The 26,645-nt window shown below is 45.5% G+C and overlaps 1 protein-coding gene and 1 pseudogene across 5 annotated transcripts in view; one reads left to right on the forward strand and one right to left on the reverse strand.

Moving 5' to 3' along the window:
• The window catches only part of SLC66A2 (solute carrier family 66 member 2), a 46,508-nt gene that overhangs the window by 6,694 nt on the left and 13,169 nt on the right, over nucleotides 1–26,645 (reverse strand). For 2 of the 4 annotated variants that reach the window (XR_008375944.1, XM_053571231.1), the window contains exons 3-4: nucleotides 23,431–23,484; nucleotides 5,924–6,140 (exon numbers count right to left, since the gene is read on the reverse strand). The exons of 1 other annotated variant lie outside the window; for it this stretch is intronic. Coding sequence is in view for 2 of the 3 variants with exons in the window: in XM_053571231.1 (XP_053427206.1) it covers nucleotides 5,924–6,140; nucleotides 23,431–23,484 (271 nt within the window). In the remaining variant the exon portion in view is untranslated. The remainder of the gene's footprint in view (nucleotides 1–5,923; nucleotides 6,141–23,430; nucleotides 23,485–26,645) is intronic. One more of the 4 variants, XM_053571232.1, reaches the window with a different exon arrangement.
• On the forward strand, nucleotides 11,319–13,405 carry LOC128571639 (ribonucleoside-diphosphate reductase large subunit-like; annotated as a pseudogene). Its single transcript, XR_008375943.1, has one exon. The product of XR_008375943.1 is annotated as a ribonucleoside-diphosphate reductase large subunit-like (transcript).

The raw sequence follows: 26,645 nt of genomic DNA on the forward strand, positions 1-26,645 counted from the left end.
TGTCCCTTCCCCTCAGGGTCCCAGTCCTCCCGTACTTTCTTCTCAGGGTCCCAGTCTTCCTGTCCCTTCCCCTCAGGGTCCCAGTCTTCCTGTCCCCTCACCTCAGGGTTCCACCCTTCCTGTCCCCTCGCCTTAGAGTCCAAGCCTCCTGTGCCCCTGGGCTGGGCCCTCAGCTCTGCTCCCTTCTTCCTTACAGAGCCCAAGGACAAATGAACAAAGAGGTACCTTTTGTACAAATTCCAGTGTTAAACAGGAGCAGAGAAGCCATGTTCAAAATCTCAGCCATCCACAAATCCAGGAGCACAGGGTGAGATGAAGGCTTTGACTGGAAGTCCTGCTGCCAGCCATCTCCTCCTGTTGCCCCATAAATGCCTTCTAAATCCACTCAGAAATGTGCCCTACCACGATCTGCACTTTGTGGGCAGGAACCGGGGTTGCTACGTATTATTGAAGGCTCCTATCACAAGGAAAGGCTGACATTCGGAAACTGTAAATGTTAGGACACATCCTGCTTTTCTTCCTGGTTCTTGTGTGGTTCTAGCTCACAATTCCTCCCTGAAGCTGGGCTCACCGGGCAGGAGCACAAAGCACAGGAGAACTGAGACTTCCCTGCTCGTTCTCTGCCAAATTTCAGAGCTTTTTCTTCTCATGACAAAGGAACTAAGCTATAATTTAAGGCACCTTTAAGATGTAACTTAACTTCAACTTCTTCTTATTCTAAAACATTAGTGGAAAACCAAATTATAAAAGTAACCCATATGAGGCACAGGCAAATTCTGTAAAGCGACCAAGGGCAAGTGTAAAGCAGAGAAGTGTGGCTTCGTGCCCCATCTGGGTGTCTATGAAACAGAGAAGCATGGCTTCATGCTCTGTCCAGGTGTCTATAAAACAGAGAAGCATGGCTTCATGCTCTGTCCAGGTGTCTATAAAACAGAGAAGCATGGCTTCATGCCCTGTCCAGGTGTCTATAAAACAGAGGAGGATGGCGGCGCCTGTGGCTCAGTGAGTAGGGCGCCGGCCCCATATGCCGAGGGTGGCGGGTTCAAACCCAGCCCCGGCCAAACTGCAACAAAAAAATAGCTGGGCGTTGTGGCGGGTGCCTGTAGTCCCAGCTACTCGGGAGGCTGAGGCAAAAGAATCGCGTAAGCCCAAGAGTTAGAGGTTGCTGTGAGCCGTGTAACGCCACGGCACTCTACCGAGGGTGGTACAGTGAGACTCTGTCTCTACAAAAAAAAAAAAAAAAAAACAGAGGAGGATGGCTCTGTGCCTTGTCCAGGTGTCTATCTTGCTGCAGCTCCCCACATGCTGGGCATGTCTGGGGGTGTGCAGGGGCCACACACCCTCACAGTGATGTCAGGAGACATGGACTCAGCTGCTCTGATAAACAATGTCCCTCCTCACAGGAACCACACCAATCAACAGCAAACATCTTTCAAATGCTTCAATGAAACACTGTCAAATCAAGTATTGCAAACCTAGAAAGAAGGCCACTAGCTCCCTTTTTTTTTTTTTAATTTCAAATTAATGAGGGAACAAATCTCTAGGTTACATTGTTCTCACTTCTCAGGTAAAGTTCAAGTTGTAGGAGAGCCCCTCACCCTGGGGGTGAGGGCTAAAAATCCTCACAATGTGCCCTTTTGGTGAGATCCCACCAAATGCCCTCTCTCCTCCCACCATGCTAGACTATATTTGTTTTATCATTCATACGAATGTGTGATTATATATTGGTTTCATATTAATGTATTGAGTGTATTGGATACTTTTTCCTCTGATTCTTGAGATACATTACTAAGAAGAATGTATTCCAACTCCATCCAGGTAAACATAAAAGATATAAAATCTTCATCTTTTTATGGCTTAATAGTATTCCATGGTAAACATATGCCACAGTTTGTAATCCATTTATGAGTTTATGGGCATTTGAGTTGCTTTCACAACTTGGCAATTATGAATTGGACTACAATAAACGTTCTGGTGCAAATGTCTTGTGATAAAATGATTTTTGTTCTTCTGGGTAGATATCTAGTAATGGGATTACAGAATCAAATGGAAGGTCAACTTTTAGTTTTTTGAGAATTCTCCAACTCTTTTTTTTTTTTTTTTGACAGTCTCACTTTGTTGCCCTTGGTAGAATGCCATGGTGTCATAGCTCACGGCAACCTCAAACTCTTGCCTCAGCCTCCTAAGTAGATGAGACTTGCCACAAGGCCTGGCTATTTTTTAGAGATGGGGTCTCGCTCTTGGTCAGGTTGGTCTCGAACTCCTAAGCTCAAGCAATCCGCCTCCCTCAGCCTCCCAAACTGCTGGGATTACAGGCATGAGCCATCACACTCAACCCAGCCTTCTCCATATTTCTTTCCATAAAGGTTGTATTAGTTTGCAATCCCACCATCAGTGCAGAAGTGTTCCCTTCTCTCCACATCCACACCAGCATCTGCAGTTCTGGGACTTTGTGATATGGGCTAATCTTACTGGAGTTGGGTGATATCTCAAAGTGGTTTTGATTTGCATTTATATGACGATTAAAGACGATAGCATTTTTTCATTTATTTGTTGGCCGCTTGTCATCTTCAGAGAAGTTTCTGTTCAAGTCTCTTGCTCACATAGAAATGGGGTTGTTGAGTGGCACCTGTGGCATGGTTGGTAGGGTGCCAGCCCCATATACTAAGGGTGGCGGGTTCAAACCCAGCCCCTGCCAAACTGCAACAAAAAAATGGCCCGGTGTTGTGGCGGGCACCTGTAGTCCCAGCTACTCGGGAGGCTGAGGCAAGAGAATTGCCTAAGCCCAGGAGTTGGAGGTTGCTGTGATGATTAAGTGAGACTCTGTCTCTACAAAAAAAGAAAAAAGAAATGGGGTTGTTTGCTCTTTTCTTACTGATTAATTTGAGTTCTCTGTAGATTCTAGTTATCAGACATTTGGCAGATTCATAACATGTAAAAATCTTCTCCCATTCTGAAGGTTATCTATTTGCATTGGTTGTAGTACCCTTAGCTGTGCAAAAGCCTTTTAGCTTGATCAAATCCCATTTATTTATTTTTGGTGTTGCTACAATTGCCAGGGGAGTCTTCTGCATAAAATATTTTCCCAGGCCAATATTTTCAAGCATTTTCCCTGCACACTTTTCTAAAATTATTGTTTCATATCTTAAATTTAAATCCTTTAGCCAACAAGAATTAATTTTTGTCAGTGGTAACAAGTGTCAGTCTTCTACACGTAGCTAACCAGTTCTCCCAGAACCATTTGTTAAATAGGGATTCTTTTTCCCCAATGCATGTTTTTGTTAGGCTTATCAAAGATCAAATGGCAACATGTGTTTGGGTTCATCTCTAGATTCTCAATTCTATTCCATAAATCTATGTTCCTATTTTTGTGCCAGTACCATTATTTTGATCACTATAGATTTGTAGTATAACCTGAAGTCTGGTAACATGGTATCTCCAGATTTATTTTTATTTTTAAGAATTGTATTAGTTATTTGGGTTTTTTTGATTCCATATGAAACAAAGTACGATTTTTTCAAGTTCTTTGGAGTATGACATTGGTGCTCTGATGAAGATTGCTTTAAATCTGTAGATTGCTTTCGGTAGTATGGACATTTTAACAATGTTGATTATTCCCAGCCATGAGCATGGTATGCTCTTCCATTTGTTGAACATCTGCTATTTCCTTTCTCAGGGTTTCATGGTTCTCTAACAAAGAGATCTTTCACATCCTTTGTTAGATATATTCCCAGGTATTTCATCTTCTTTGGAACTAATGTAAAAGGAAGAGAGTCTTTGATTATATTCTCAGCTTAACTGTTGTTGGCACATACGAAAGTTACTGATTTGTAGGTATTGATTTTGTATCGCGAGACACTGCTCAGCCCCTGTTTTAAATCAGGTAAAGCCAAATGGTTTGCAGCTCAGAATGTCCAGCATGGTCCATGAGGTTGGGGAGATGTCTAGGCCTCTCTGGGTTGAGCACAACAACCTCAGAAGTGGTGAGTTGAGAGAGGGGAGGCTCCAACCACAGGCAAGGCCAGAGCTGTCTGGGAGGAGCTGGTCAGCCTTCGTGTCTCCTTCTTTCCCCTTTCCTGCCAAGACCACCAACACAGAACTGCAGGGAGCCAGCCTGGCTGGAGGCAGGTGGGATAGGATGGTCAGTCCACCAGAACCCCACCTCATGGAGATCACACCTGCATACACCCACAGAAAGAGAAGGCAGAGGGCAGGACGCAGCCCTGGGTGGACACAGCCAGCAGGACATGCAGGTGAAGCTATGATCTCAAGACCACCTCATCTCTGTCTGCATCACCAGGCTCCCGACAACACAGGCTTGCTGTCCGCCACCACAACACAGACCCAGGGTCACTGCTGGGCTCTGTGCTCAGAGACATTGCTCAGGCGCCACAACTTGTCTTTGCCCTTTAATTGGATAGCTGTCAATAGCCCCCACTGTTGCATAGGAATCAAAAGTCAGTTGTGCAGCCCCAGGCACAGAGGAAGAAAATGCCCCCAGTGATCTCTGTTCATCAGGAGGTAACCTCACCTCCTTCTGTACCTTGGAGGCACTGTGATGTCACCACCTTGCCACAGAACCAATCTGCCCTGTGTGTGTCCTTGTGGTGCTACCCTCAGAGCTCAGCTTCCGGCTGCCACTGTTTCTAGTGTGCTGTCCCCTCAGACACAATCCCAGACAGTTCCTCCCCACCCCCACCTCCTTTACCCTAGCACCATCTGAATGAACAAAGGCCAAGCCTCCAAAGATCTGCATCACAGTTCAATGAACCAGTGGTTTCCTAACTCTGTGGGGGTAAGTCCTAGCCACAAGGACATCCCTCCCTCCTTGAATGGAGGAAACTCATAGAGTCCAGAGTTCCTATCAAGAGATGCTGGCAACTCAGAAGCCCACCGCCAGGGTGCAGAGAACCTTGTGTGTTTGTGGGAGGGGACTATTGCTTCCCAGGGCCCAGGCATCATTTTCTCAGCCCAGAGCGGACCCCACACACCACCACACCCCAACCGTACCTGCCCACTTCTTCACAGCCTTCGCCTGCTTGCCCTCCCTGCCCTGATCAGGCCACGACACACACCACTCCCTGCCATGCACCATGCCCCCAGAGAGAAGTGTCACAAAGGCTACATATTGTCTGGTCCCGTGTACATTAAATATCCAGAAAAGGCAGAGCCACAGACAGAAAGTGGGTCAGAGATACTGGGGCAGCACGTGCAGCGACCACAACTGAAGCAAGGCCTCTTTCCAGGGCAGGAAAACATTCTAAAATTAGGCACAGCGGTGGATGCGTAACTCCATATATGCCAAAATCCCTTGGAAGATGCACAGTAAAGGGGTGTGTGTGATACATGTCCCACCGAGGCTCTGGAGTGAGTCCATGGGAAGTGTCTGTTTGTTCCCAGTAGCAGCTGCCACGCTGCAGGCACCTAGGCTGTGCAGGATGGGAGCATGCTGCAGTCTGCAATTCCAAACTCCAGCTTCACCTGTGGCCACTGCACCTTTAGGGTGGAGGCCAACTGGGGCTGTGGAGGACAGTCAGAGGATCATGGCCAGGGCAGGTCCCAATAGCCTTCCTGCCCTGTGCTGCCCCCATCTGGAGCCACACCTACTCTGTGCCCCACCTGGCCTGCCGGCCCTCCCTCTCACTCCCTCTACCTCCAGCAGCCTCCTGCTCAGGTTGGCCTCTGTCTTCATGGCCCTGCAGGCACCTCTGTCCAACCCAGCTGGCCAATCCTGAGTCAGTGATGTGCTCACAACAGGGTCTCAGCTGCCCCTTGGCCCTCACATACATCTGCCCGGACAGGAGGGCCCAGGGCCAATGTGCTTAAGCCTAATTAGCTCTTTGCTTGGCAGTTGCACAAATCATGAGAAACACAAGGAATCAGATGTTTACCAAACTTATAGGCACATAGACAGTGTCCCTACCTCATGCCCTCTGTGGACCGGTGACGGTGGTTGCGGTAAAGCTGCGGCACACCCAGCATGGCCTCAGTCAGCACAGCCAGGAAGCCCAGGGTCTCCACAAACAGAGCTGAGTCGATGGAGAGGTAGGTAACATAGCCTGCTACACCCGTGAAGGCCAGGACACACTGCACGTAGTCTGTGAAACTGCTCCAGTGCCAGAAGTAGTGAGGGTCAAAGTCTAGGACAGAGGAAAAGAGCAGCCTCAGCTAGGTGTGCAGGTGAGGTACATAGGTGTGTGGGTGAGGTGTGGTATGCAGATGAGGCGCACAGGTATGCCGATTTACAGGAGTGTAGGTCAGGTACATAGGTGTGCGTTGTGCAAGTGTGCAGGTGAAGTGTGGTATACAGATAAGGTGAGTAGGTATGCGACTGTACATGTGTGCAGGTCACGTGCACAGGTGTGCAATGTGCAAGTATGCAAGTCAGGTGTGCGGGTGTGCAGATGAGGCGTGGTGTGCAGGTGAGGCGCATAGGTATGCGGGTGTTCAGGTGTGCAGGTCAGGTGTGGTGTGCAGGTAAGGAGGCACTGAGAGTCTGAGACCAAGGTCAGACGAGGAGACTGTGGCTGGTCAGGTGCTGCTGAGGAGGGCCTATCCCAACATTAAGTCAACATAAAAGGTGCTGCAGTCCAGCCAGGTGCAGTGGCCAGGGGCGTGGTCCTGCAGTCCTGCTACTCAGGGCTGAGGTGGGAGGCTGGCTTGAGCCTAGGCATCTGAGGCTGTGCTGAGCTATGCCTGCACCACTATACTGCAGCCTGGGCAGCAAGGCAAGACCCTGCCTCTTAAAGAAAAAAAAAAAAAGAGGCTAAAATCCTTAAAATTAATCTTGATATCTCTGAGAAGCAGGGTAGCACAAAGACCACACCACAGACTTAGGAGTCTGAGTCCAGGGTTAGAATCAGCCCCCCAGAAACATCGAGCTATCTAGGTGTCCCCTGTGGTAGAGAGGAGCCACAGCCCAGCCTCCAGGGCTGTCATGACAAAATATAAGTCAATCTCGGCTTGTGATGTGACTGCCCCCTGCCAAACCCACACATACCATCACCACCCACGTGGCTGCAGGCACAGCACCTGTGCTTGATGATGTGTTCCACAGAAACCAAATTTGAAAAGAATCACAGTAATTAGCAAACAGGAGAAATTGTCAGGGGCCTGCATGGGGCACAAGCCTGAGTTCTTCCTCCAGAGGGGTCCAGGGTGGCCCCAGAGCAGGCCCAGAATGGGCTGCAGGGCAGGTGAGGGAGCTCGAGGCTGTTGTAGGGGCATCTAAGCTACATGGCGCACCCCACCCTCCTGGTCTCCAGACTTCTGCCCAGCTTCCTGCTCCCATGTGACAACTGCCTGAGGTCACACCAGAGTGGGTGTCACCTCCTCCAGCACAGCTGGACCTCAGCACCTGTGCTTCATGAGGAAACCCCAGCTATACTGAAAGAGGTAGCCTGAGCAGGCACAACTGTGTACAGGTGGGCCACGGACGCAGGACACCAGGTGCAGGCTGAAGGGGCTTGGGAAAACCAGTCTGAGGTGAATCTGCAGGTGACCTTTCTATGTAGTATTTTAGGTTCTCTGAAAGAGTCATTAGTAAATGAATAACAGAAAATCCTCATGAAATAGTTTTTAAGAAAAAGAATAAGAGTGGAAACACTTACCTTATACAATATGCAAAATTTAACCTAAAATGTATCAAAAAAATACATGTAAGAGCTAAAACCATAAAACCCTTACTAGAAAGCATGCGGAAGAACTTCATGACCCTGGACCTGTCTATGATTTCTCAGCTCTAACACCAAAAGCACAAGTAACAAAAGAAAAAACAAACTGGACCTCATCAAAATTTAAACCTTCTGTGTTTCAAAGGACAAAAATCACCAATGTGAAAAGCAACACGGAATGAGAGAAAATATTTGCAAATCTGCTAAGAAATGACATCCAGAATATATACAAAGAGCTCCTACTGCTCAACAACAAAAAATCCTGATTTTAAAATGTGCAAAGATGTAAATAGGTTTTTCTCCAAAGAAGGCCAACAAACACATGCAAAGATGCTCACCACCACTTATCAGAGAAGTGCAAACTAAAACCACAGTGAAATACTGAGTCACACCCTTCATGAGAGCTACTATCAAGAAAAACAGAACACACGTGCTGGCGCAGACATGAAGAAGCTGCCGTCCTCATACTGCTGGTGGGAATGTAAAATGGTGCAGCTTCTGCAGAAAACAGTCAAAAAATTTTTAAAAAAAGAATTACCATACAATCCAGCAGCTCCAGCTCTAGGTGCAGACCCACAGGAAATGAAAGCAGGAGCTTGGACAGATGTTTGCACACATGTGTTCACAGCAGCCTCATTCACAAGAGTCAGAGGTGGGAACACCTAAGTGTCCACCACCTGAAGAATGGACAACAAGACATGGTTCAGCCCACAGACGGAAGACTGAGTCTTAAAAAGAAGGAAACTCAGGCGGCACCTGTGGCTCAAAGGAGTAGGACACCAGCCCCATATGCCAGAGGTGGCAGGTTCAAACCCAGCCCCGGACAAAAACTGCAAAAAAAAAAAAAAAAAGAAGGAAACTCTGACACCTGTTGGAACACAGGGAACCCTGACGTTGTGCTGAGTGAAATAGTACTGTGTGATCCCACACAGGTGAGCTCCCAGTCATCAGTCACAGAGATGGAAGGAGGGCGTTTGGAGTGGGGGCCGAGGAAGGGCCAAGGAGTCGGAGTTTGAGGGAGATACACTTCAATCTGGAAAGATGGAGAAGTCCCGGTGGTGGGGAGGTGATAGCGCATACTGCATGTGTCTGACACTCCTGAACCAGTTCCCCACTTACAAGTTGTTAGGATGGCAACTTGTATTAATATGAGTATTTTGCCACAATAGAAAAAAGTAAAAATAAAAAAAATTTTTTTTAATTACAAAAGGAGGGAAAACAATTCTGTGAATACGCTTAAGTCAAAAATCCAGTCCTAGGCACGGGTGACATCCTGCCCTGAGAGCTGGGTCTGACCTGAGAGTCACCACAGGTACAAGTGACATGCAGACCTGGGGATGAGGACAGGACATTCGCCCGAAGGCCTGACAGGAGCTAAGCCGCAGTCCTGACCACACCAGGGATAAGGAGAGGACTGAGGCGCCAGGAATGGGCATCAGAGCCACATGCCTGAGTTTCTATTTGCCAGTCAGCCACTTCCAAATGCAAAATGAAACTGAAATCCATGTTAATCATGTATTTCATTGAACCCAGTACATCTAAAACATGACCATTTCAGCAGGAACCAGTGGGAAAGAGACCTAAGGTGCTCTGCGTACTCCTTGTACCAAGTTCTTCAGATCTGGCACACGTAGGAGTTGGTTCACATTCCAAGGCAAATCTGGGCTGTAGTCTGCACTGAGTGGGTCCAAGAAGGCCAGTTGGCTGTGGGGCTGGCACTGAGTGGCAGCAAAGGGCAGGGCCAAGCCAGCGCTGGTCTCCTGGGTCTGTAGGGAGGGCTAGGCACTGAGAGGTCAGAGGAGAAGCAAAGGCAGCCCCCAGCAGCACCCCAGCCCACAGCTAGAAAGCCCACCCCTCCTGGTAAGCAGCTGACAAAGCAAGGCTGCTGCTTTGTTACCCAGAAAGACAGACTTAGGTGTGTCCAGCTGTTTACAGCCCACAGATGACCTGGTAGAAGTCCATGTTGTGCTGTCGGGAAACCACATGTGTGACAGCTGTGCTCATGGCTTCCCCACATGCAGCAAGGCAACGAGTGAGCACAGGATATCTGGAAGAGTGCTAGACTTTAATACGCTTTTGGGTGCAGGGAGGGCACACGCCACAGGGTAGGGAGCCCAGCCCTCTGACCTGCAGGAACCTTCTTCCTTCAGGCGGTCTCGGGCCCCTGCTCTGTCCTTACACATTCTGACCACTGTATCGCAGCCATGTTGTACAAAGCCATTCTAGCCAAACGAATTGTCCCCAAACTGTCAGAAACTGCACAAATAAGGGCTGAGAGGAGCCCTGGGAGTGCAGAGCAAAGTTGCATCTCTCTCCTGGCCCTTGAACACTGATGACAAAGCCAATCACAAAGCCAGCTTACAGCTCTGACTCTGAAGAGGACTGGGGAATGGGGCCCAAAGCCACCCAGACACTCCCACCCCTCACAAAATAAAGCCCACATGGCCTCAAGCAGGGCAGCTGGGACACACCTGGGTGCTCCAGAGTGAAGCCACCCACTCTAAAGAGGAACAGCTGGCACGGTGGTCACCTGCACAGGACCTAACTGCCACATCCATAGAAGGACCACCAGTGAGAAGTGGAAACCAAATGAATCAGTGTTTACATATCACAAAAATAAATGTACCAGAGGACACAGCCTCATAAGATACATTTTAAAGCACTCTTTTAGAAAATAAGAGCCACAGTATACAAACAGACCCCAGCCCTTCTGCTGCTCGCTGGAGCACAGCCCCCACCCTACACGGGCACCAGAGCCCAGGAGAAACCCATCATGAGAGATACACGGGCAGGACTGTGCAAAACATACCCTAGGTTCCCAGGATTTAATGTTTAAGAAACTATCCAAACAATCACTTTTAAGGGACTCTGAGATTTATTATTTTATCATCAATCACTGCAATGAACTTTAAGAGCAAACGTCATTCCTATTGTTCAGATTTATAAAATTTCAACCACGTTCTCACGTCCAAACTCTCAACAGATGAGGCATCAAGGTCCTCAAATTATCATCCCTCTGGGTCCAACACTCTGATGATCGGGTACAGGCGATGGGGCCGATCTGCATGTCCCCCCACCCCGACCGGGCACTGTCAGCAGCGTCCAGGAGGCAGCTGCAGGTGATGCAAGTGATGAAGGTGACAAAGGTCCTCCTTTCCTGAGCATTTACCCCTGGACTGTAATGGAAACACAAGGGAGAAAAAAATCCCCCTTCTGTAGCCCAGATGTCGCCCTGTGTGACAATCACTCAGTGGCCATTAGTTGGACACCAGAGCAGAGGGCAGAGGCATCAAACAAGTTGTGCCAACACTGACCTGGCCACACCTTCATCTGCATGGGAAACTTGGAAACAAATTTCCTGAGTGAATCTTAGAAATAAAATAGTTGGGGCCGGCCCCATATACCGAGGGTGAAGGGTTCAAACCCGGCCCCGGCCAAAAAATAGCCGGGCGTTGTGGAGGGCGCCTGTAGTCCCAGCTACTCGGGAGGCTGAGGCAAGAGAATCGCTTAAGCCCAGGAGTTGGAGGTTGCTGTGAGCTGTGTGAGGCCACGGCACTCTACCGAGGGCCATAAAGTGAGACTCTGTCTCTACAAAAAAAAAAAAAAAAAAAAAAGAAATAAAATAGTTGGGACCTTGCCCAAACTCAACATGGCGGCTACCAGGAGATACCGGCTTTCTACTAGTCTTGCTCAGCCCATCCCGCAGGCAGCGTCGATTTAACGTCAGAACGTTCCTCTGCGCGTCATGGGTGTCATGGGTGGCGGGCGCGGGAAGGGGATTTGGATTGTGGTGCTTCTGTGCTCTGGTGGGGAAGTGCCATTTGGCCCCAACTCTCTGCGCCTGAGCAGCCCCTGGAGCCCAGTCTTTTGCTCTCAGCCACCTTCTCGATCCCGCCAGTGCCTCAGAGCTGCAGCCCGGTCTCGAATCCCTCAGTTCCTCAGCTAATAGCTGCGATGCATGTGATCAAGCGAGATAGCCGCCAGGAGCGAGTCATGTTGGACAAAATTACATCTCGAATCCAAAAGCTTTGTTATGGACTCAATATGGACTTTGTTGATCCTGCTCAGATTACCATGAAAGTAATCCAAGGCTTATATAGTGGGGTCACCACAGTAGAACTAGATACTTTGGCTGTTGAAACAGCTGCAACCTTAACTACTAAGCACCCTGACTATGCCATCTTGGCAGCAAGGATTGCTGTCTCTAACTTGCACAAAGAAACAAAGAAAGTATTCAGTGATGTGATGGAAGACCTGTATAATTACATAAACCCGCATAATGGCAAACACTCTCCCATGGTGGCCAAGTCAACACTGGATATTGTTTTGGCCAATAAAGATCGCCTGAATTCTTCTATTATCTATGATCGAGATTTCTCTTATAATTACTTTGGCTTTAAGACACTAGAATGTTCCTATTTGTTGAAGATAAATAGTGGCTGAAAGACCACAGCATATGTTGATGAGGGTCTCTGTAGGGATTCACAAAGAAGACATTGATGCTGCAATTGAAACATATAACCTTTCTGAGAGATGGTTTACTCATGCTTCTCCCACTCTCTTTAATGCTGGCACCAACCGCCCACAACTTTCTAGCTGTTTCCTTCTGAGTATGAAAGATGACAGCATTGAAGGCATTTATGATACTCTAAAGCAGTGTGCATTGATTTCCAAGTCTGCTGGGGGAATTGGTGTTGCTGTGAGTTGTATTCGGGCTACTGGCAGCTACATTGCTGGGACTAATGGCAATTACAATGGCCTTGTACCAATGCTGAGAGTATATAACAACACAGCTCGATATGTGGATCAAGATGGAAACAAGCGTCCTGGGGCCTTTGCTATCTACTTGGAGCCTTGGCATGAAGACATCTTTGAGTTTCTTGATTTAAAGAAGAACACAGGAAAGGAAGAACAGCTTGCCAGGGACCTTTTCTTTGCCCTTTGGATTCCAGATCTCTTCATGAAACGAGTGGAGACTAATCAGGACTGGTCTTTAATGTGTCCAAATGAGTGTCCTGGTCTGGATGAGGTTTAGGGAGAGGAATTGGAGAAGCTATATGAAAGGTTGCTGTCTGTAACCTGGCTTCCCTGGCCCTGAATATGTATGTCACATCAGAGCACACATATGACTTTAAGAAGTTGGCTGAAGTCACTAAAGTCATTGTCCGAAACTTGAATAAAATTATTGATATAAACTACTACCCTGTTCCAGAGGCATGCTTATCAAATAAATGCCATCGCCTCATTGGGATTGGGGTACAAGGTCTGGCAGATGCTTTTATCCTGATGAGATATCCTTTTGAGAGTGCAGAGGCACAATTATTGAATAAGCAAATCTTTGAAACTATTTATTATGGAGCCCTGGAAGCCAGCTGTGACCTGGCCAATGAGCATGGCCCCTATGAAACCTATGAGGGCTCTCCAGTAAGCAAAGGAATTCTTCAGTATGATATGTGGAACATTACTCCCACAGACCTATGGGACTGGAAACTTCTCAAAGAGAAGATTGCAAAGATAATAGAGAATTGTGGGTGATATATATCTTGTTCTGACCACTTTCACATCATTGTTTCCTGAAGGGGCCTAGCACAGTGATAATACAGGCCCTTAGAAAAGAGTGACGGTTGGATACAGGTATGGTATAAGAAACAGTTTACTTATTGCCCCAATGCCTACTGCTTCAACCACTCAGATCCTGGGGAATAATGAGTCCATTGAACCTTATACCAGCAACATCTATACTCGCAGAGTCTTGTCAGGAGAATTTCAGATTGTAAATCCTCACTTACTGAAAGATCTTACTGAGCGGGGCTTATATAATGAAAAGATGAAAAACCAGATTATTGCATGCAATGGCTCTATCCAGAACATACCTGAAATTCCTGATGACCTGAAGCAGCTTTATAAAACTGTATGGGAAATCTCTCAGAAAATTGTCTTCACGATAGCAGCTGAGAGAGGTGCTTTCATTGATCAAAGCAAGTCTTTGAACATCCATATTGCTGAGCCTAACTATGGCAAACTGACTAGTATGCACTTCTACAGCTGGACGCAGGGTTTGAAGACTGGGATATATTATTTAAGGACAAGACCAGCAGCTAATCAGATCCAGTTCACTTTAAATAAGGAGAAGCTGAAAGATAAGGAAAAGTTATCAAAAGAGGAAGAAGAAAAGGAGAGGAAGACAGCAGCCATGGTGTGCTCTTTAGAGAATAGAGATGAGTGTCTAATGTGTGGATCCTGAGGAGAGGCTTAGAAGGAACCAGCATGTCTTCAATAGCCAGACCACTTCTTGAGCATAAATAGGCAATAATGGCTTTGCTTGAGGTGGTAAGGCTTTGCTGGACCTTATTGCAGCAAAAGAAATAATTGATTTAAAGTATTGTTTTTCTATAGTGAATGATTTTTTTTAATCAGAGTAGGGGTTTTTTTTTAGGTATAAAAAAGCATTCATCTTCCACATATTAGAAATGAAGTAAAATTTCATCACTTTAGCCCCACTTTTTTTTTTTTTTAGGTATAGCAGCATTTTATTTTTTATGTACACCTTTTAGAACATAATGTTCTATATGTTATAGAAAAGTACATAATGAGAGAAATAATTCCTATAATATCCACCTCTGAGCTAACACATCTTTAGATCAAATCCAATATCCATTTTATATCAAAGTTCAGCTGTGGGTATGTGTTCTCAACCGAGGGGTCTCAGAAAGTGGTTAAGATGATTGCATGTGCTTGAATAGGAAGACTCATTTTCCTGAAAATGTGAGCTCTTTCCACGTTTATTAACTTTACATCAGCCAAATGAAAATGCCAAAATTTTTCAATTTTTGACTTGCATACGGTGTGTGTCTTTTGTTATTGTCATGACATTAAGAAACGTTCATTATGGTGTGAATAAAGACTTGCTCATTTAGATAAAAAAAAAAAGAAAAGAAAATAGTTGCACAATTTTAGTGAATGTTACATACCTAAGAAAAGGTGGAATCAAATAAAAGTGTTTTAAGTTAATAAATCAATAAGGGTTATTTTCTCAAAAAGTCCAAAGGATGGCACTTTTCCCAGTAAGCAAGCACACGTGCACACATGTACACATGCACTCATGGGCACACACTCACTCTCACATGTACACATGCACACACACGTGCACATTCCCACACAGGAACTGCAGTGGGGGGTCAGAGGCTGCCAGGTGCACCTCTGCTCACCACAGAGGACAGGTTCAAGGCTCACTGACCCTCAGGACGTCACTTCATAGGGTGTGCAGCATGTCCTTAAAGACACAAAGACACCAATCTCCATGAGAATGGAAACAGCCAAGTCTGAGATTGACCTGAAGGAGGCAGGACCCATATAGGCAGGGAGAGGACGTACCCTAAGGCTCTTCCCAGAGATACTTCCTGCAGACATCACTGGAAGCACAACAGTCTCTCCCAAGAGCTGGCTTTATCGCTTTTTACAGAGGGTCAACCCTGGGAGCAGAAAAGAGGGGTTGGGAATGACACTTGGGCAGAGTGGGGGACACAGCCAGGCCTTTGGGAGGAGCCCACCCAACGGAGAGGCAGAGGGGTACGCCCTGGACTAAGCTCACAGGGACCTCTCCTGCCTGTCTGCGGCCTTATGCCAAGGGACTGAAACTCCCTATGCTTTGGTTTCTTTCCCTACAGAACACCCTCCAGGGAGACAGAGGTGAGAACTGAATTAGCAGTGTCATGTGGAAGCCTCAAAGCAGCATATGCACATACTGAGTGCTCAGCCAGCCAGCTATGTTTTCTTAACATCTACTATCTTCCTAATGTGCCTAGCCTTCAGCAGGCCTGGCTGGACTCCCATAAAACCACCACCCACAAGAGGGACTTTACCTAACAATTGCAATCAGTGTAACTGGCTTATTGAACCCTCAATGAATCCCCAACAATAAAAAAAAAAAAAAAACCACCACCCACTCTGAAGAAAGAGACTTAAACCCACAGAGGCTGTGGGACACACCAGCCATGTGGGTCTCTGTGGGCTCAGGTTCCCACAAGAACTCAGACCTCAGAGAACTTTCCACCCGTCTCCAGCCAGCCATCCAGATGATGAGAAGCGAGGAATAGGTCTGCTCCCCACGTGAGGCAGGAGGCATGGAGAGCTCACAGTGATACAAATGCACTGTGCCCAGAAATACACATTGGCCACAAAGAATTAACGGTGCTGACCCTGTCCCTAGGAGGCACTGAGAAAAACACAGGTCCCCTGGGGACACCCACAGAATGACAGGTCTAGAGTGTCAGGATCACAAAACTTGAGAGCAGACCTGGAACCTGCTCCTGACATGGGGGACAGTGGGGAGACATCTAGGACCCAGGACTGGCGGGCGGTGGTATGTCACAACCAGCCTCCCAGGGGTATGCTTCTGAAGGAGAATGTCCTGTTCTGGGGAATTGCAAATCCCACTATTAACTTTCTGACGGTTTAAAAATTTCATTTCTTTTTTATTTCCCTTTGGAAAGCAGGGAAATCAGTATTTTTAAAAGTAAATATCAACTCTATGAAAAACAAACCAAAAATCCTCCCCCTCCCTTCAAAACACTGGTCAACCCGAGGCCGGACTTGTCGGCTACTCTGTGCCCCACCAGCCACTGTAGCTCCCACCTGGCCCCAGCCCAGCCCCAGTCCCACAAATAGGGTGCTCAATAGGACCTGGGCACAGAGGGCCCCTCTAGGGGGGAATGGGAGCCACAAGCTGCAGCCAGGGGGCACAGTCAGCCAGCCACTGCAGAATGTCGGGTAGGAGGCCCTCAGCCACCCCGCATCAGCTGTTTTCTTTATCCAAGAGATTAAAGGATCCTGACAGGAACAGACACAGGGTCTGCTGCAGAACAAGCAGAACCCCCCTTTCTTGGCTTTCCAGGCCTGAATTTGCTTCCCCACCCACACCCTGGCCCCACAGATCCTGCCTCCTCTGCATCCTTGCCCATAGCCAGAGGCCACAGAAGTCCAGACCCAAGATGTTCGCATAAGGTAGAACAATCTCCCGCCCAACCTTGAAAGGAAACAAGCCCTTCACTCAAAAGTGCCACCCCAGCTTCCAAAGAGAACCCTGGAAACTCAAAACACCTGCCCACCAGAGGGACAAAACCAGCACCCTAGTCCAAATCCAAGGCTGTGCCAGCAGACAAGCCCCTGTTGCAGAACTGCCCAACAACAGCTGCAAGACAACACATTCCACAGCCACCATGCAAGCTCCACAGAGCCCAGGGAGGGGCCCTGGTAGGCTCTGCTGGTGGCTACCTCCCCTTATCTTCCTCCTCATCCTTGTTGGCGTTTCCATGCCTTTCTCTCTCCAGGAGCTTCTGCTTCATGGGGCAACTTACAGTGGGCTAGGGGAGGAGAGAGCTGGGGTCTGCTGGGCCTGCTCTGGGCACCACCCTTCTGCTAGCAGAGCACAGCCACTGGTCAGGACTGTGTTGGAGTGACGACACAGCCCCATCCCCGTACACACAGAATAGCCTGGAAAGGCCTGGCCCACAGGGCACCTGGATAAACAGTTTTCCCCAAATCACTTTAAAATCAAAAGTCTGTGCTGCTTACTCCCAAGCCAAGCTACGAAGGGCTCCAAGCCCCTCTCCTAGCATCAGAACAGAGCCCATGAAGTATGGCCCTCCCTCATTACCACAGTCACCACAGCCACCACAGCCATTCTGGTGGGTCAGAAACAGCACAGGGGACAGGTACTTCCAGGGCATGGGTGGTGTAAGGGTCTCAACAGGTCCCTTTCCAGTAAAACCACAGTAATTGGTGAACTGTACACAAGTAGCCCATTAAAAGTCTCTGAGACCAAGCATGATGGCTCTGGCTTATAATCCTAGTGCTTTGGGAGGCAGAGGCAGGAGGAGCACTTGAGGCTAGAGTTTGAGACCAACATGGACCCCATCTCTAAAAAATGTTTAAATTAGAGGGGCATGGTGACTTAGGCCTGTAATCCCAACGCTTTGGGAGGTCGAGGCAGGAGGATCACTTGAGACCAGAGTTTGGGACCAACCTAGACCCCATCTTTAAAAAATATTTAAATTAGCTGGGTATGCTGGCCATGTACCTGTAGTTCTGGCACATCAGAAGGCTGAGGCAGAGGATCATTTAGGCCAAGAGTTCAAAGCTGCAGTGAATTGCCTTCAGCATTACTGCCTTCCAGCCTGGATGACAGAGCAAGACCCTGTCTCTAAAATATAAATAAATAGTGTCTGGAATATGTCATAAGGATATACAACAAACAGGGAAACATTTACCAAAAAAAATCTGCCAAATGGCAGTAAAAACAGTGAGCCTATGGCACATGTGAGCCCAACAGGGCCCACACACAGTGCCAACAGGGCGTGGCTTCTCCAGGAGCAGCAGGTGCCAACATTTCTCACTGCCTGCTCAGCTTCCCTCCCCAACCCACCCCCAGATTCCACTCACAGCATGGGCTAGGGTGTCCAGCCCAGGCTCTGCAGTCCCTGACTCAGCTACTCACAGGCTGAAGTTGCCACACCAGGGTGGGGGCAACTTAGAGGGGAGTTGCCCATGAGGCTGACTGCTATCCCTGCCAACAGCTCCAGAGGAGGGGCTCAGAGGTGTCAATCAGGGGGGTGGGGGGGGGTACAAGAACAGAGAGCTCCATAGCCTCCATAAGGGGGTAACTGTGAGAACAGGGCATGGGGAAGTTGGAGCTTAAGGATGCTGACAAACACAACAGAGACCTCTATGGTGAGCAATGAAGAGGAAGATACAGCTCCATAAGCAGATTGAAGGACAACCTTCCAGGGGGACAACAACCATCAGACTTGCCCTCACCCCAGCCTGGCTAGACACTACCCTCCAATACACCCCAGAGCATTACCAGATCCTGCCCCAGGGATCAGGAAGAGCCAAAGCAAGCAGGGTCATCACCATGCCTGGGGAAGAAGAGGCTCAGAGATGACACTAGTCCAGATAAATTATGAGCCAAAAAAAAAAAAAAAAGCAAAAAATAAGCCACCTTCCCCCCAAGTGGAAGATCAGTATTTATAATTGCTACTATATTTTACCTAAAATGTCAGTTTGCAACAAATAAAAATTGGATATACAAAGAAACAGGAAAACATAGTCCATATATGATGAGGAAAATAACAGGAAACAAACTGCTTTTGAAGAGGCACAGATATTGTTCTTAGTAGAAAAAAGACTTCAAAATAGCTATTATAAATGTGTTCAAAGAAACCAAAGAAAACATGCATAAAGAATTAAAAATATAACATCTCACCAAATAAAGAATATCAATAAAGAGAGAGAAATTATTAAAGGCAGCCAAAAGGAAATTCTGGATTTGCAAAGTACAACTGAAATAAAAATTAAAAAAGAAAGCCCAGTACAAGGGTTCAATAATCGATTTCAGTTGGCAGGAGAATCAGTGAACTTAAAGAAAGATCAAGAAAGATTATGCAACCTGAAGAACAAAGAAAAAATAGAACTAAGAAAAATGAGCAGAGCCTCAGAGAAACATGGAACAACATTAGGTACAGGAGCATATGCATGACAAGTGCACTAAAGGGGTAAGAAAACTATTCAATGAAATTGTGACAGAAAACTTCCCAAATATGATGAAAATATTTATCTATATACCCAAGAAGCTTGACAAACTCCAAGGATGAAAAATAGAGATCCATACCTTGACATATCACAGTCTAAATGTTCAATGCCAAAAAAAAAAAGACAAAAATCTTGAAAGCAGCAAGAGAAAAATAATATATCACTTACAAGGAAACCCCAATAAGATTAACAGCTGACTTCTCATCAGTAACAATGGAGTCCAGAAGGCAGTGGAATAACATATTCAAAGTGCTGAAAAGAAAAAAAACTGTCAACCAAGATTCTTACATCTAGCAAACTTTTTTTTTAATGGCAGGATAGGGGAAATAATGATATTCTCAGATAAACAAGAATTGGGAGAATGTGTTGCTAGCAAACCTACCTTACAGAAAACACTTAAATGAATTCTTCATGCTGAAAGTACATGACATTAGACATAATTCAAATCCACATGAAAAAGAGTGTAGAGGTAAAGGTAATTATGTGTATTATTATTAAAGCAAACATAAGCGAACATTTCTTCTCTTTTTCTCTCTTAATTGAGTTAAAAAGTAACTGTATAAAACAATATGTATTGTATTGTTGGGGGCCTTTAATATATAGTAATGTAATATATTTGACAATAACAATACAAATGAGTTGGGTGGGATCAAAACTATGTCGGAGTAAGGAAATGACAGCAGATGATAATGCAAATTCAAAGAATCTGAAGAGAACCAGAAATAGCAAATAAGAAAGTTAAAATAATAACTCTGTAAATAAATGTTTGTTCTCCTTGCTTCTCTCAACTTCTTTGAAAGACATAAAATTTATACAAAGGAACAATTAGAAAAATATATTAGATTTGTAACATATGTCGACATAATATGTATAGTAATCATACCATAAAAAGGAATTGAGTTAGTATAAAATTAAATTAAAGTCTGTTAAGATGCATATTGTAAGCCTTAGGGTAACTACTAAGAAAATAATTTTTAAAAATAGGTAAAAAATTATTAAAGAAATTAAAATGTTATACTAGAAAATATTCATTTAATATGAAAGGAGCAACAATTGGGGTGAAAAGACACAAAACTAAAAAACAAAAAGTAAAGTACAGATATAAATACAAACATATCATAACATTAATGGGAATGAAACAAATCAAAGGGAAGAAGTGCCAAAATGAATTTTTTAACTACCTACTACATGCTCTCTACAGAAGTCACTTTAGATTCGAAGATGCAAAAAAGTTAAAAGTAAAAGAATAGAAAAAGATATACTATTCGAATAGCAACTATAAGAAATCTGATACTAATATCAGAAAAAGTAGACCTTGGCCAAGCATAGTGGCTCATGCCTATAATCCTAGCACTTTGGGCAGCCAAGGTAAAAGGATTGCTTGACCACAGGAGTTTGAGATCAGCCTAAGCAACATAGCAAGACCCCCCAAACTAAAAAAAAACTAGACCTACAAAAAACTAAAAAATTAGCCAGGCTAATACTTGATTACATGCCTGTAGTCCCAGCTACTTGGGAGGCTGAGGCAGGAGGATTGCTTGAGCCCAGGAGTTTGAGGTTGCTGTGAGCTATGACAATGCCAGTTTACCCCAGCCTGGGCCAAACAGCAAGACCCTGTCTCAAAAAAAAAAAAAAAAAATAGAGTTAAAAACAACACATATTACTAGAAATAAATAGAAACATATCATAATGATAAAGGGGTCAATATGTCAGGAAGATACAACTATAAATACATATGCACCTAACAACAGTGCCTCAAAATACATTAAGTCAAAACTAACAAGTGAAAAGAGAAAAAGATAATTCAAAAATAGTTGGAGATTTTACTAATGGATGTAACAACTAGGCAGAAGGACAATAAGGGAACAGAACACCACAAACCACCTAGACCTGACAGGCAGCCCTCTACCTCTGCTCAGCAGCAAAATTACACGTTCTTTTCATATGCACATGGAATATTCTCCTGGACTGACCAAAATGCAAGGCCATAAGACAAGCTGCAATTTAAAAGTACTAGAATCATACAAAGTATGTTCCACAACACAATGGGAGTAAATTAGAAATCAATAACAGAAAGAAATTTGAGATATTTGCAAATACGTAGTAGTTAACACACTCATACATAAACACTTAGCAATGAGTATTTCAAAGAAATCTCAAAGAAAATTAGAATATACTTTCAACTGGATAAAAACAAAAATACAACATACCAAAAGTATAAGATGCAGAGAGAAGTTATGGCTATCAGTGCCTATGTTAAAAAGGAAGGGGAAAAAAAATCTCAAATCAGTAACTTAGCCTTACACTTTTAAGAAGCTAGGAAAAGACCAAACTAAACCCAAAGCAGGCAGGAGGAAAGAAATATTAGAGTGAAATTAAATAAGCTAGAGAAGAAAAATAAAGAAAATCAACAAAACCAAAAGTTGGTTCTTTAGTAAGAACAATAAAATTGACAAGTCTTTTCTAGAGTTTAGCAATAAAGGTGCAGAGGGGACTCAAAATGCCTGATGTTGGGAAGAAAAGAGGACTGTTACCAATGATCTCACAGAAACAAAAGGGATTAAATAGCAACAAAAACTGTATGGCAATAAATTAGATAAGTGAAATTAGGTGAAATAAACAGATTCCAAAACAGACAACCAACCAAAACTAACTCAGGAAACAGAAAATCTTAGTAGATTTATAACTAGAGACCGAATGAGAATTAGTAATTTTTTTTTTTTTTTTGAGACAGAGTCTCACTATGTTGCCCCTTGGTAGACTGCCATGGTGTCACAGCTCACAGCAATCTCAAACTCTTGGGCTTAAACAATTCTCCTGCCTTAGTCTCCCAAGTAGCTGGAACTACAGGCGCCCACCACAATGTCCAGCTGTTTTGTTGTTGTTGTTGTAGTTGTCATTGTCGTATAGCAGGCTTGGGCTGGGTTTGAACTCTCCAGCCCTAGTGTATGTGACCGGTGCCCTAACCACTGAGATATGGGCACCAACCCTAGAATTAGTCATTTTAAAACTTCTCCAAAGAAAATCCCAGGCCCAGATAGTTCATAGAATAATTCTATGAAATATTTAAAGAAGAATTAATATCAATCTTTCCCCTTCCCCCAAAAAAATTAGAAAAGGAGGGAATACTTCCCAACTTATTTTATAAGGCCACTATTATCCTAATACTAACACAAGACAAAGTAATCACAAGAAAACTACAAATCATTATCTCTTTGAATATTGACACAAAAAATCCTCAACATAACACTAACAAACAGAATGCAGCAACAGATAAAAAGTGCGATATACCATTGTGAATAAATAGGATTCAATTATAAGACTGCAAGGTTGGTTCAACATACAAAAATCAAAACATGATCATCTCAACAGACACAGAAAAGTATTTGGTAAATTCTAATATTCCTTCATGATAAAAACACTCGACCTATTCGGAATAGAAGGGAACTCCATTAACCTAATAAAAGGCAACTATAAAAAATCCATAACTAACATCATACTTAATGGTGAAAGACTTAACACTTTCTCACGAAAATCAGGAAAAAGACAAGCACATCCATTCTCTCTACTTCTAACCAGGGTAATTAGGTAATTAAAAAAAAAAAGAAATCAATTTGGAAAGGAAGAAGTAAAACTATCTCTACTTGCAGATGACAGAATAATGTATAAAAAAATCCTAAGGCATCAACTAAACAGCTATTAGAACTAACAAATGCGTTCAGCAAACTTGCACAATACAAGATCGATATGGAACAATTTTATTTCTACAAAGTAGCAATGAACAATCAAAATGAAATTAAGACAACAATTCTATTTATGACAGCATCAAAAAAAATAAAATACTTTGGAATAAATTTAACAAAGGAAGTCCAAAATTTATAATCTGAAAGTTGCTCCTTCCTTCCCTCCTTCCTATCTCCCTCCTCTCTCTCTCTCCTTCACTCTCTCACACACACATATACACACAATGACAGACTTCTAAGAACTTCTCACTTGAAAATAGCAGAGCTGGGGTTGGTTAGTTTGCTGGGGACACCGCCACACTTAGTATTAATAAAAGGACCCACATGCATGGTCACAAGGGTGCACAGACAACAGTGACGACAGAGCAGCACAGCTGCAGAAAAGTGTGAGTGGCGTGGACAGCCTCATGCAGCTCGGTACATACCCAGGTAGGACCGCCCAGGGGGCACTTTGGTTTCTTCATCCTTACTATCTGCAGCTATGTTTCCAAAAAGAGAGAAAGAAACAGGGAGGGAAAAAGACAGAAACATACTGGTTTTAACAGAGTAAACAGCTGGATTTCCCAGCCCTTTTTGCATTTCTTAAAAAAAAAAACAAAAATTGGAACAGAAATACCACAAGATTTGGTTTCTAAGCATTAGAAAATTCACTTTGAAAAAAAAAAGAAAGAAAAGAAAATTCACTTTGTGAGCTATTTGTCTCCAAAACTCTTCCAATATCATAAAAGTGAATGAGGAGAAGGAAGAAATTAAGTCAAAAATTAAAGTTACCACATTCTTATTTAATTGCTCAAGTCAAGGGGGATAAAGCCCACTGTGCACTATGTTGACAGAAAGCAACGTGACACTACCCTCCTCCTCTCCCTACACATGCATCTGTACACAGCCTTTCCCTGTAATGCACTTTGGCCCATGCTCAGAACTCTTCAGAGAGCTGCTTGATGAAGCTGTTTTCAGGGCACACCCCACAAACGTGTGCTATGAGAGGACCATGCTTGCATCTGACAAGCACAAGGCCAAGACAACAGACAGAGATGCCAAGTGAGGGTCAAGCCCAGCAGTTGGGAATAGTTCCCTTCTATTCCCAGGACCCAGCACACCCTCCACTGAGCACCCTTGCCCCAGCCAGACTGCCCAGAATAACAGATTCCATTCTGACCCAACCTCCCAACAGGTGGACAGCAGTCTGCAGGCCCTGAGGACAGAACATCCTCCAGGTGCCTCAGCACAGGACAGGCAGATGCAGAGGGGAGATCAAAGGTTGCCTGTTGCCTGCCTCAGGCAAAAAGGACTCCACCTTGAAAATTTTGAAAGTAAACAACTAAAAAGCAAATACTAGAAAGACCTCTGCCCCCTGGAATCTGTGTTGTTCCACTAGCAGGGCAGATGCTCCTGAGAGGCTGCTTAGGTAGGAGTTGGGACATTTCCACCAAATCTGTGGTGCAGGCAGCCTTCCACCCCTACCCCCCAACCCCAGAACCTCAACTGCTAGGTTGAGCCACTCCTCCCTGCTCTGGCTTTGCTCTCTGGACCAATTTCTGGATCCACTAGCACCTCTTCTGAGGGGAAAGAAGGAACAGCATGGGAGGACAGGTGTACTTCAGCCACACACAAGCTGTTTCCTGAGTACATTGACACTGACAAGCAGAGGATGAAGCATTTGGGAGGACGTTCTGGTCAAGGTGTGGCCAAAGCAGAAGCCCAGGAGTAGAAGAGAGCAATTCTGTGGGGTGCTAGATGGTGGTAGGAAGCAGCAACCTGAAGACTGGAGACAAAGTGTGGTGCCCGCCACAGAGGCAGATCCTACCCCAGACTCTTCCTGGGCACAGCCTTAGGCTGCCTACTCACAGTTGGGGGAAGAGCGGGCAGACTATAGGGGACAGAGTCCTGAAGCCCAGAGGCCAGGCAGGGATGTTTTCAACAAGCCCCTATCTACAAATCTGCACTGCACACCACTGGGACCAGGCATGCAGAGTGTCAGCAATGTTCCCCTTTTCTCAGAACCTTGACATTCCCATCAGGAGGTGGTGTCAACAGATTCCCTCTTTGCTTATAGCATGTGACCATTCCAGTTCACAGACTAGGTCATAGAAAAGACAGAGTCCACCTGCTCCTCTCTTAGGAAGCTCATGCTGAGACCCAGCCACCATGTTCTGAGGAAGCCCAGGCTCCGTGAGAGGCCATGTGTATGTGTTCACGCGAGAACCAGGATGAGGGCCCTGCTATTGGGCAGCACCAGCCTTGTGAAAGAGTAAGAGGGAAGAAGGGGAGAGAAAGACAGAAGTAGAAAGGGAAAGAGAGAGGGAGAGAAAGAGACAGGGAGAAAGAAAGAGAGAGAGGGAGAGAGAGAGTGAATGAGAGACAAGGCAGAGAGGGAGGCAGACACAGCTAGCAAGCGAGAGAGCACCAAGATCCCAGCTGCAGCTGCTGCTGGGTCCAGCAGAGACCAGCTGTCCTTGCCAAATTCTCATGACAAAATAAATATTGTCCTTCCAAGTCCTAAGTTTCAGGGCAACTACTGGAGCAGCCACAGAGACTAGAAGAAGAGACAGAGGTGAGTTAAGGTCCCCCAAAGGCCAGCAGGAGGGAACGGCAAAGGTACCTGGGACGTGGTATTTGGAGACCATGGTCTGCCTCAGATGAGAACTGGGTTGGCAAATGTTTCTGTGGCTTTTTCATTGGGTGGAACTGAGAACACTTAGTGAGATGAACTACTCCCTGGGTGGGTGCTCTTCCCACTCAGTTTTGCCTGGGGGCTTGGGCTCCAACCTGTCGGCCTGGTGTGCTACTCCAAGCATGAAGGCTCCTGGGATTTTGCCTGGGCCTCAAAATTTTAACTGTGCCTCCCCACCCCCACCCCAGTCCTACAGCCAACATCCTCTCCGTGCAGCAAGGGGGCCTCCCGATGTAAACCTCTCTTCAGGGGCCTGCAGCAGAGGTCTTTAGAGAAATGATCGATTCTAGATCCAGGGCAGGAGAGGCCAAAATCAAAGAAGGGGACTGAGAGGCCCCCATGCTAGGCCAGAGGGTTCCCAGCACTACAGACCCCCCTGGCCTGAGAGGGGCTTCACCAAGTGTAACATGACTATCAAGAAAAACATAGCAAACACATTCCAATGCCTTCAGAATAATACAAAACCACACGTGGCCATTCATGGCCCGATGCTTGAGGGAATCAGCTCCTCAAACTGGTAAATAGACAGGGATACTTTGCTTTGTAAATGACACCATAGGGTCATCACAGAGGTGATCACCACTAACAGTTCTGGAACCCTTGCCCAAGGGCAGCCAGCTGGTAAGGATGTCCTGTGAAAGACAAAAGGAGCCAGACCTGGACCTCATCAGGCCTCTGGGTCCAATCATCTTATTAAAATGCTCTTCTACAGCAGGGATTGTCAACTGGTGTGCTGTGAGAGGATCTTAGGTGTCCATGAAAAATTTTAAAGATAAATTATTTTTGAAAGAAGTTCAAAGCATGGTAAGTATATTCTCCTTTTTACTTTTTTTTAAAACGAGCATAATTTAATTGTGCCAGAGATCAAAAGGGTTGAAAAACACTGCTCTACAGGAAGAACCAAGGACAGAAAGAGCTGCCACAGGGTGCTCAGAAGCTGGGTGGGGAGGCAGGTGCACGACACAC

The sequence above is a fragment of the Nycticebus coucang genome, chromosome 19 (assembly GCF_027406575.1).
Source record: "Nycticebus coucang isolate mNycCou1 chromosome 19, mNycCou1.pri, whole genome shotgun sequence".
Classification (NCBI taxonomy): domain Eukaryota; kingdom Metazoa; phylum Chordata; class Mammalia; order Primates; family Lorisidae; genus Nycticebus; species Nycticebus coucang.